The sequence below is a fragment of the Rhinoderma darwinii genome, chromosome 5 (genome assembly GCF_050947455.1).
Source record: "Rhinoderma darwinii isolate aRhiDar2 chromosome 5, aRhiDar2.hap1, whole genome shotgun sequence".
NCBI classification, from domain to species: domain Eukaryota; kingdom Metazoa; phylum Chordata; class Amphibia; order Anura; family Rhinodermatidae; genus Rhinoderma; species Rhinoderma darwinii.
In genome coordinates, this window is record NC_134691.1 from 150,292,936 (window position 1) to 150,305,214 (window position 12,279).

Consider the following 12,279-nt stretch of genomic DNA (forward strand, 5'->3'; position numbering starts at 1 on the left):
ACTATCTAGAAAGCTGTATGTGGGGCACTATCTACAGGGGCTTCTATGTAGGTCACTATCTACAGAGGCTCTATGGGGGTCACTATCTACAGGGGGCTATGGGGGCACTATCTACAGGGAGCATGGTGTGTGTGTGTGTGTGTGTGGGACAGTGTATGGTACTATTATAATCAGGGACACAGTGTATGGTACGATTATAATCAGGGACACAGTGTATGGCACTATTATAGTTAGAGGTGCAGTGTATGGCGCTTTATTATATTTAGAGGTGTCGAGAATTTTAACTTAGTTTATAGGTGCAGAAATGTTTTAAAAGTGTGAAGTTGAAGACATCTGAGCGGAAAACTGCAGAAATGTGTCGTAGCCGGTAGAAACCCATCATAGAGCTCTGGACCGGAGGGAGAAGAACAGAACTAGAATCTGAGAAGTCACCGGTGAGTCACTTAATGTAAATGTTTATTCTGCCTCTAATCAGCACTGTAGTCGCTGTATGATCTGCAGCGAGATGATGGGCGGTATGATTTTTTTTTTGTGAAACAGCATCTCCCAGCATATCCTTACCATTGTTCGGGCCATGCTGGGACCTGCAGTTCTACACCGTACAAACCTATACGGCAGGGGTTGCACTAAATTGAGCTTTATTTGTTCTGGTGTTGTATATATGTACTGAGCTTGGTTCCGGGGCTGTATATATGTACTGAGCTTGGTTCTGAGGATGTATATATGCATGAGCTTGGTTCTAGTGCTGTATTTATGTACTGAGATTGGTTCTGGTGCGGTGTATGTCAGAACTTGGTTCTAGAGCTGTATTTATGTACGGAGCTCAGTTCTGGTGCTGTATATATGTACTGAGCTCGGTTCTGAGGATGTATATATGTATTAAGCTTGGTTCTGGAGCCGTATATGTCAGAGCTTGGTTCTGGAGCTGTAATTATATAGAATATATTTATAACAACAAAATTGCAGGGCAGATGGAATTGTTCTCAATTCATTGTGTATTTCATGGGAACGTGTCTGGTAGTTTTAACCCCCTTGAACCGCCACCACGCTGTAATACATGACCGGACAATATTTCCAAATGTATGTTTTTTTCAGATTCAGCAAAATCTTTAAAATCCACTTTTAAAACGGGGCACACTATATGCTAATTACTCATTAAAGGGTCATGGTGCGGTGTCGCTATCCTGAAGAGTCACATAGTCCTGCCTCCAAACCAAACTTTCCATGTTTGATTGACATACCCCTGGCTGATACAACTTTCTCTGATGCGCCATTGCCTTGTGGCACAATACACAAGGGGAGGGGCTGTGTGGCACTATACACAAGGGGGAGCTGTGTGGCACTATACACAAGGGGGAGCTGTGTGGCACTATACACAAGGGGGAGCTGTGTGGCACTATACACAAGGGGGAGCGGTGTGGCACTATACACAAGGGGGAGCGGTGTGGCACTATACACAAGGGGGAGCGGTGTGGCACTATACACAAGGGGCTGTGTGGACCTATCTACTAGGGGGTCTGTATGGCACTATTTACAAGGGGAGGGCTGTGGCTCTATCTACAGAGAGCTGTGTGTGGCGCAATCTACAGGGGTCTGTGTGGCACGATCTACTAAGGGGGGGTCGGTGTGGCACTATATACAAGGGAGGGGGTCTGTGTGGCACTATATATAGTGGGAGCTGTATAGCGCTATATACATGGGGGCTTTATGCCACTATCTAGAGGGGGAGGTGGTGCTAACTACAAGTGGGGTGTGAGTCTATAGGCAGGGCTGTATAGCACTGTCTACAGGGGGCACTATCTATAAGGGGGGCTGCTTGTGGAACCTGGGGGGCCCCAGTCAAGAGTTTGCTATGGGGCCCAGTCTTTCCTAGTTACGCCCCTGGATATATGGCATCTCAATAGTGGTGCATCTGACTGACACAGCGAAGGTTCACATTTCATTGGCCAGCTGTAACCCCCCCTCCGGAGTGAGCTGCTCAATGCTATTGTGCTGCGCTCTCGGGGAGGAGGGGTTGACGAATGCACACTCTTCGGCTCTGGCCTCCACTGTCAGTTGGTGTGCCGGGCACGCGATGTCAACACGTCGCTTTGTTTGACATAATCGTTGGCTTCCTGGATCTGCACGGGTGCGCATGGCGTCTGACAACAGCCTGTGTCAGTCTAATTTGTTTGCTGCAGTTTGTGATTCTACTGGCTGGCTGACATTTAAATGCTTCTCCTGGACTCTGGCACCACCCCCAGACAAAAGCTTCTGGCCGAAACACACGTCGGGGTGACGCCAGGCAGCTCCTGTACACTTCTGGGTAAGATGCTATGATGCACCATGTGTAACATGCACTTTAGTAGTGGTTTCATTGGGCAGCAATATTCTGGTTAACAGCGGGATTACACCATGTAAACCATTAAATGGGAACAGTATGGTGAATGTGTATACACTGCTTCTATTTCTCCTCATTTTTAAACACTGATGAATTGATTTAACAATTGTGGTATGGTATGGTTCATTTAGCATTTATGTCCATTTAACTCAATACTGCCTGGTATCCATCTATCACACTGTTTTTTATTTAATAAAATGTATTCTTTTTATATTTCATTGGTGACTTAATAACCTAAAAAAAAAAAAGCAGTCTTATTTCAATATAGTGAGTTTCTCACCGCTTATACCATGTGTAGATAGGGCAAATATGCCCTCCCCCCATATATGATATATGTTACAAACCGGATTCCCTCTGTGATCGTGGTTTTTCTCCGTATTGGTATTTCATACATACCACTTGTGCCTATGTCTACATGCACATATCTTCATAACATACTGTAAAAAAAAAGTAACCTATAAAATTCAGGGATTACACACCATAAAAAGTGAGTACAAACCCTATATATTCATGAAAGCAAACAACCTGACTATTGCAATTGTCTTGATATGCTGTTGGCAGCTATGTCCACCTTCACATAACTAACCAAAAGGAATAAAAATAAAAATAAAATGCATAACATACTTTTGTAAAATATAACTTTATTTAGATAACTCTCTAAAAACAGGGGTACAATCACCACTGTGATAAAGCCCCACCGTGTGTATTAAAAACGTATTAAACAGTAACTACTGAGTCCTGATACCATTGCGAACCCTCTATGACTCAGTATGTTTGTGAAAGATATCAAACCGGAATCAGCACATAACCATGGGCATAACAGTAGTATAAACCTTGAGACACACTAGAGCCCGCGATAACCGCACCTGAAACTCCTAGTGCTAAAGGATACAAAAATTCACACTGTCCCCAATGCTACAATTCCTCATTAACCCGACCCTACGCGTTTCTTGTACTTATCATCAGGGGTCTGTGCTTGGTCACTCTGGCCGGGATGCCAGCGATATTAATTCAAACAGCAGGTATTCTGCTGTACACCACGGAAGCATGCTCGCATTGATATCAGCGGCATGCCTCACTCCGGGACTCTGAGTCATTATAAACAACCCAGAACGTGAGCACATATATAGATCAGGTGTTGCGTCCGTTTGCATTGGGTCTTACATCATATGTACGTGATACTATGGATGTCCTTAAACAAATTGAGGGCATCACACTGGATCATAACACTGTTGGCTAGTCTAGATGTAGAGGCCCTATAGTCTTCTATTCCGGTTGAATATTTCCTCAGATCCAGGGGTACTCAATATACGGCTCATAATCAGCTTGTCTTACAGTTACTACATTTTGTGCTGGAGAAAAATGTGTTCATTTTTGAAGATAGGATCTTTCACCAGCAATGTGGTACTGCAATGGGGAGTCCTACTGCTCCCACCTATGCAAACTTATTTCTTGGCTGGTGGGAGGAGACTATTGTTTTTGGGGATAGGTTTGCGAAGTGGACTTCATCGATAGGGATCTGAATCAGATATATCGATGACGTGTTACTGTTCTGGAATTCAACAGTGGAGGAATTCAACAGCTTTGTAGCAGCCCTCAATATCAATGCTCTGGGGCTAAGGTTTACAAGCGAGATCAGTAATCAGGAATTGTCCTTTCTAGATCTTAAAATCACCAAAATAGCGGAAGGTACAATTTGCACTAAAGTACACCGCAAGGAAACAGCAACCAACAGTTTCCTTCAATGGAATAGCTGCCACCCTTATCCCCTCAAGCGTGGTATTCCCAAGGGCCAGTTCATGCGAGTACACCGGAACTGTAGCTCGATGGATGACTTTGAAAGACAGGCGCAAGAGCTCACGGGTAGACTGAAGGATAGAGGTTTTCCTATGGGAGTAATCAGGAAGGCCTATGAGGGAGCGAGAGATGCAGATAGGCAAAGTCTTCTTGTCCCTAGACAACGGAAGGAAGAAAGAGTTACTAGACTCATAGACACTTATGACTCCAAACAAAGTGAAATTATGCAAATCTTGAAAAGGTACTGGCGCATTCTCAGTGCTGATACAGATTTGGCAGATCAGATCACACAATGGCCCTCAGTCACTTTCCGCAGAGGCAAAAACATTAGGGATAGGGTCATGCAGAGTTGTTTTGACCCCATCACACCTAAAGGCACATGGTTGGATAGACAGATACCGGGTACACATAGATGTGGCAGTTGCAAATCTTGTGATTTCATTCAGAGAGGAAACAAATTTCAAAGTGTTACCACTAAGGTGGAGTATGATATCCGAGATTTTGTTAATTGCAAAACAGCAGGGGTGGTTTATTTGATCACATGTCCATGCCCCCTGAACTATGTGGGTAAAACGATACGTCAGTTTAGGCGCCGGATTCGAGAGCATGTTGGGGACATTGTTCACTCAAGAGACACTTCTATATCCAGGCACGTACATGCCAAACACCAGGGTAGAGCAGAATGTTTAAAATTTCAGGCTATTGAACTTATGAGGCCTACCAAACGGGGGGGGGGGGGGGGACGGACGGACGACTGGGATAACCTCATTCTGCGAAAAGAAGCCCAGTGGATCTATAGATTGTCATGTGTACAACCAGATGGTCTAAATGAGCAGACCAATTATGCCTGTTTTATCTAAATAGGATACTTTCATCATGGCTGCCTGACCTGTGGTCATTGTGTCATGCGGTCTTATGTTTATATATGTTTATGTCCAATTTTAAAATACATCTTTTCTAGTCGAGGTTAAATAGACATGGTCCCTTTCAAGAGATTTTTAAAAATTGATAAGTGTGGTAGACATTACATTATTCAATTATCTATACAATATGTACTTTTTTGGTTAGGTGGTTTATTTATGGCTGTCCAGTTGCGGGCCTGAGCTGATCCGCAATATCTATCCATTACCTGAATATCGCTGGACTCCTTCCTCAACTTAGGGTTATTCTTGTGCAGTATGGGTGACGCGTCTGCGTTCTCCACTGCGCCTGCGCGTTCGGCTCGATGCGGTCGATGTTGATTCCTGGTTGTCAGCTGATGGCCAGGAGTCACATGGACAGGCGTCACGAATTCCGGGGGAGTGAGTGGGATTGGCTGATCTGCAGAACGCTGCCGAGGACGGGGGGAAGAGTTAGTTGTTTATAATGACTCAGAGTCCCGGAGTGAGGCATGCCGCTGATATCAATGCGAGCATGCTTCCGTGGTGTACAGCAGAATACCTGCTGTAATATCGCTGGCATCCCGGCTAGAGTGACCAAGCACAGACCCCTGATGATAAGTACAAGAAACGCGTAGGGTCGGGTTAATGAGGAATTGTAGCATTGGGGACAGTGTGAATTTTTGTATCCTTTAGCACTAGGAGTTTCAGGTGCGGTTATCGCGGGCTCTAGTGTGTCAAGGTTTATACTACTGTTATGCCCATGGTTATGTGCTGATTCCGGTTTGATATCTTTCACAAACATACTGAGTCATAGAGGGTTCGCAATGGTATCAGGACTCAGTAGTTACTGTTTAATACGTTTTTAATACACACGGTGGGGCTTTATCACAGTGGTGATTGTACCCCTGTTTTTAGAGAGTTATCTAAATAAAGATATATTTTACTCATATAACACTTCAGTGAATCCATTAAAACTTTCCTATATTGTGGGAGCACAATTTTGTTGTATCAGTTATACAGTGAATTATAACATACTTTTGTGCCTTAAACTCACACACAAGCCTAGGCTTACACACAAAAACAATGTCAAAATTATGCCAAAGTGTGCAAAATACATACATGCCACATCCGTCTACATCAACAAGAGTGTGTACTCTCAGAAACAGAGGCCATGCAATATTTGGCAGTCATCCACAAAGGTGTTACAAATATATACTGTACATGGCAAAAAGCTACTATGCTACCAGAAGCAACATTTTTTGAGAGCAGATTACTTGGATAAAAATACAACTTAAAAGAACGGGTCATCAAAAAATATTGTTTAAATCACATTTTTATGTTACATATTTTCTAAAAAAATTTATGTAAAAAAAGAATCCTGAAATTTTAAACTTTTCACTCTGGCCACTGAGCTGCATAATAGACATTTCCTTTTCTGCAGAGGTCACTTCTCAGCAGTCATCTCATTACCATCACAGGCAGGATTACAATGAAATGTAACATTTATTGTACAGACGGATGCTTCAGAGATTGGATTTGGTGCAGTCCTCCTGCAGAGATTAATGGTGAGGAACACCCGATTCTTTATTTAAAGTGGTTTTCCAGGGACACAATTTTTTAACTAATATTCTATGTAACTATTTAATAAAGTTCCTAATATATAGTCTGTATTAAATCTGAACACTTTCCTTCTATTCTCCCTACCTCTGCCCTGCCGGAAGTTCTGATTTTCTGTGTCTTTTTTTCTCTCGACACAGGCTCGTGCACGAGAGTTAGTGAACACACAGTCCTGTGTCGATACCTCCCCGACCTACGTAACCACACAGGGCTGTTCTTTACAAATTATTCTGCCCCCTCTGTCTATTGGCCCTCCCCACTAGTTCTCCCTTTCCCCTTTACTTTATCCTGCCCACCTGCTTTATCTGAAGTGTGGTCCAGAATCCTGTGACCGTAACTCAGATATCTAATGTAATCCCCCTCATTCCTAAAATATAGGTACCCCATCATAACTATATATAAAATGGTACTGCTATTGAAGTACAAGCAAAGAATGAACGGAGCAGACATTGAGGCGGCTGTGGACCAATAGAATGCCTCAAACCCAGGACTTCTGACGTATACCCGGGTTTGAGGCATCCTATTGGTCCACAGTCTCAATGCCTGCCCCATTTTCTTCTTGTTCATGAAATTCCTCAGTGCTCGTGCGCTGCCCGGGCCTGAAAAAATATAGCGTCCCTGGAAAACCCCTATAAGTAAAAAAAAAACTTTTTCCCTGTGAACAAAGGTATTTTACTATAGTTCTACTATAGTTTACTAAAGGTAATTTCAAACTATACTATAGTTTGAAATAAAGACATTGATCAGGGTAAAAGCACCAAAATGCGGATCATTTATCTAGTTTTGGTGCTAGGGTAAAGATGGCTGAGGAAGGTGTGAAGTACAGTACAGTAGTAAAAGGTTAATATTCATGTTTAAAGCGGTTTTATTTGTAAACTTGGTGGTAGTACATAAGTTTCCCTGCTTTGACAAAATCACCTAATGCTCGATTTATTCCCCTTTTATCTTTTTGCCACCTGGGAAAAATGTACCAAAACTAAGAAAATCTTCACAATATGAGCTAATGTGTTCAAATATTAGTTTCTGTGTAACAATTTCACTTACCTGCACTAATGCACAGGATGTGTCTGCTCTGACCCTATGAGAGACGGGCCAGCAGCAACTCTAGTATTTTATAGAGACACATGCATAGGATTGTGGGAGATTTTTCGTATAAAAGGTCATAATTAAACAGCAATCATAGGTAGATGATTGTGAAGATTGAAAAGTTGTGCTGTTAAGATGATGGGATTTCGTGGAATTGCAATAGCCTGCTGTATAAGGATTCTGTTTTGCAGATTATGGACTTTTTCTTCATGTAATAGTTTTCGATGTTGTAAAGAAGGACTGCTTAAAATAAATTCCTTTGAATTGTTTTTCATCAACCTAGGTCTTTGTAAAATCCCATGCTCCACACGTCTAAACCAAAACGAAGATTAACCCCTTCCCGACATCCGCCGTATATATATACGGCGCACGCCGGGTGGGGGAATATGGAGCGGGCTCACGGGCGGAGTTCGCTCCATAGAGCGAGTGTGTCGGCTGTGTGTTACAGCCGACACTTCCGGGTTACGAGCGGGATCACCCGTTCAATAGAGATCGCGGCATTTAAAATTACTAAAAACAGGGGGGGAGACCCCCTGTAACGTCTCAACGGCACCCCTGCGGCGAGATCGGGGGGAGCCGTTGGTTCACACGGCTGCCTGGGGGTCTGACGAAGTCCCCCAGGTCCGCCATCTTGGTACTCCTATGAAGCTCTGCCTCCGGCAGAGCTTCATAGGAGACTGTCAGAATCACGATATACTGCAATACATTAGTATTGCAGTATATCGTGCAAGCGATCTAACAATCGCTGGTTGAAGTCCCCTAGGGGGACTAATAAAAAATGTAAAAAAGGAGTTTGAATTTTTTATTTTTTTTTACACAAAAAAAAAACTAAGTTCAAGAAACCCCCCTTTTCCCATTTTCCCCCTAGAGCATAGTAAAAAATAAAATAAATAAACATAATTGGTATCACCGCGTCCGTAAAAGTCTGAACTATCACAATATATCATTATTTAACCCGCACGGTAAACGCCGTAAAAAAAAAAAAATTGTAAACGGCAGAATCTCTATTTTTTGGTCACCTCATCTCCCACAAAAAAATGAAATAAAAAGTGATCAAACCGTCACATTTACACCAAAATGGTGTTGTTATTAAAAACTACAGATAATCCCGCAAAAAAATAAGCCCTTATACAACTTAATCGACGGAAAAATAAAGTAGTTACGGCTCTCGGAATTTGGCGAAACAAAATACATTTTCTTTTTTACACTTCGGTTTTTACTTGTAAAAGTAGTAAAACATAGAAAAAACTACACATATTTGGTATCGGCGTAATCGTATTGACCCATAGAAGAAAATTAACATGTTGTTTTAATTGTACAGTGAATTCCGTAAAAATGGTGCGCAAAAAACTATGGCGGAATCGTTTTTTTTTTTCATTTTCTACCCCACAAATAATTTTTTTCCCGTTTCCTAGTACATTATACGGCAAAATAAATGGTGCTACGAAAAACTACAACTTGTCCCGCAAAAATCAAGCCCTCATAGTACTATATCGATGGAAAAATAAAGGCGTTATGGCCTTTGGAAGGTGGGGAGGGAAAAACTAAAATGAAAATCTGAAAAAGGGCTGCGGCGTGAAAGGGTTAATATAAGGATTCTATAATTATCTAAGCTTGGTTAAATAGAACGGTGGGGAATTTTGTGTGTTGCGATTGTGGCAGACATTAATATGCATCCACATTAGGGCTGTGTGAAACTGGCCTAACTTTCCTGGCAAACCAATGTGGACAAAAAAAATAAAAAAAAAGGTCATCAGTATTTACATTTTTAAGTGTCAGGTTTATTAAATAATCTGGACAACAAAACATTCAAGATAATCAGAAAATTCACTTAAAGTACAACACAAAATTGTCAGTTTGGTTAAATGAAACATTACTAGGTTGTGTCACAATTTCTGGAGGCTCACTTTGGTTCAGTGATTCTTTCTTCCTTCTGAAGAGTAAATAAACAAAACACAATGGGATACCAAGAAAAAAAAAAAGTTTGAAATAAAAATTTTGCATGCATGGGAGGAAACAGCCGATTAACAAAACCTCTATTTTTTTTTTCCCCCTTACAGTGAAAAAAACCCACTGAGGCTGGGGTGGGTGTGGTACATATAATGTCATTACGACCATCAAGGGCTATCAATATGCAAAAGAGCAGTGAAGGAGGTAGCCGAAATGCTCGGCATACATGAAAAGGAATATAAACCTTTTTTTTCATGCAAAAACTGTAAAATAACTGTATAATAATAATGGGTGATGGTAAACTTAACTCTGACTAGAGTTAACTACTAACTACAAGAAATATTTTGAAACACGAACCATAAATGTTCTGACTGATGGAGCATATTTACATTGGTAGGAACAAATTATTTTTAGCTCAATACAAGTTACAATTATAAAAGTGAGTGCTTAAAAGCAAAGGTTTAGAAGTTTTAAAAAATACCTTAAGAGGCTTCAAAGACTCCTTAATCGTACGATCCACGGCTTCAATTCTGAAATACAAAACTTTCAACAGTGTTTACCCTGTCTGACACATAAGATTAAATAGATTATGACCGGTCACGTTTCACTGAAATTTCCTCTATTACATTTCACAACTGGTGCTCACATAAATACCTGGAGAGAACACAAACAACTCTACAGCGTGATTGTTCATCATTACACTTAGTAGAGACATTAGTGTATTAGCAGACAAGTTAACAATCAAACATAAAAAGAGTAATTCCAAGGTTTTTAAAAAGATTTTTCATTTATTAATAGTTACTTCAAATTATTACATTTTAGATAAACAAACATTTATAGAGGCCAGGGATCTTTTTTTGATACAGAGCTTTAAAGCTCTTGCTTTCCTTCACACAGCCAAAGAGTTAAAGGGAATCTATTAATCCGTAAATAGCTTAAAATAAACAGACATTTTTAGCTTGCAATTTGTTTGATAGCAAAACAAATCCCATAAAATTCTTCAAGTATATAAATGTCAAGAAACCATGGTCTGAACATGTAGGACCCCAAAATAGTGGTAATGGGGAGTTGGTCACAGGGGTTCAAGAGAAGGCAGAGTTACTAAATGGGATCTTTAGCTCTGTATATACAACAGAAGAAAGAGCAGCTGATTTAGCCGTTGCCAGTGCTGTATATACATCCATTAATATACTGAATTGGCTGAATGTAGAGATGGTCCAAGCTAAATTAAATAAAATCAATGTGCACAAAGCTCAGAGACCAGATGGGTTACACCTAAGGCGGAATTCACACGACAGGGTTTCCCGGCCGGGTGCCGGCCGTTCATGAATCGGCCGGCACCCGGCTGCATTAGGAACAATAGACCCCTAATGGGGCTATTCAAACGACCGATTTTTTGACGGGCCGGGAAAACCGGCCGTCAAAAAATGGGACATGCCCTATTTTCGGCCGGGTACCCCGGCTCCCATAGAAGTCTATGGGGCCGGGTAATACACGGCCATCACCGGAATGTGTCCCGAGTGATGGCCGGGTCTACCGTCGCTCGCGCACACTCTCTCCTCCTCCTCCTCACAGTGCAGAGTGCATGTGAGGAGGAGGGTCTTTTTTTGCTCCCTGTAGGAGTCGGAATCCGCTACAGGTGAAGTGCGTGACTACACTGTCCAAATATGGACACAGCGATGTCACTCACTTCTGCAGCGGAATCCCCGACTCTATGGTGGGGATTCCGCTACAGGAGAAGTGCGTGACTACACTGTCCATATATGGACACAGCGATGTCACTCACTTCTGCAGCGGAATCACCGACTCTATGGCCGGGGATTCCGCTACAGGAGAAGTGAGTGACTACACTGTCCATATATGGACATTGAAGTCAGTGACTTCTCCTGGAATGTGGGGGGGGGATGGGTGCTACCTACAGGGGGCTGTGTTGCATCACCTACAGGGGAGACTTGGTGGCAACCCCTACAGGGGACTTGGTGGCATCACCTACAGGGGGCAGGGTGGCATTACCTACAAGGGGCAGGGTGGCATTACCTACAAGGGGCAGGGTGGCATTACCAACAGTGAGCAGGGTGGTATTACCTACAAGGAGCAGGGTGGCATTACCTACAGGGGGCAGGGTGGTATTACCTATAGGGGGCAGGGTGGCATTACCTACAGGGGGCAGGGTGGCATTATCTACAGAGAGCTGTGTGTGGCAACAAATTTAAATGAAATTCATCCAATTTTAAAACGGACAGGGAAAAAAACTGATGCAAATCGGGTCCAAATCGGTCGGCAAAAACGGCACGGAACAGATGCAAACCGGCCGGGAAAATCGGCCAATTTTCCCGGCCGACACTCGGACCCTGTCGTGTGAATGAGGCCTAAGAGTTCTTAACCCCTTCCCGACATTTGACGTATGTCATGGAAAGCCAGTGCTTCCTGCAAAGTTAGCTTTGATTCCCACCAATAACCCCTTAAATGCAGCGGTCAAAAGCGATCGCTGCATTTAAGTTGTTTGCAGCTCATCGGCACCCCAGCAATGAAATCCCCAGGATGTCGGTGGCTGCATTGGCAACCGGA

General features: G+C 42.5%; 1 protein-coding gene across 1 annotated transcript in view; it reads right to left on the bottom strand.

The window, feature by feature from the left end:
- Positions 1-9,541: 9,541 nt before the first annotated feature.
- The window catches only part of SYCP2L (synaptonemal complex protein 2 like), a 344,080-nt gene continuing 341,342 nt past the window's right edge, over positions 9,542-12,279 (bottom strand). Inside the window, exons 35-36 of the mRNA XM_075828429.1 lie at positions 10,193-10,241; positions 9,542-9,694 (exon numbers count right to left, since the gene is read on the bottom strand). Coding sequence (XP_075684544.1) covers positions 9,665-9,694; positions 10,193-10,241 — 79 coding nt within the window. The 3' untranslated portion in view covers positions 9,542-9,664. The remainder of the gene's footprint in view (positions 9,695-10,192; positions 10,242-12,279) is intronic.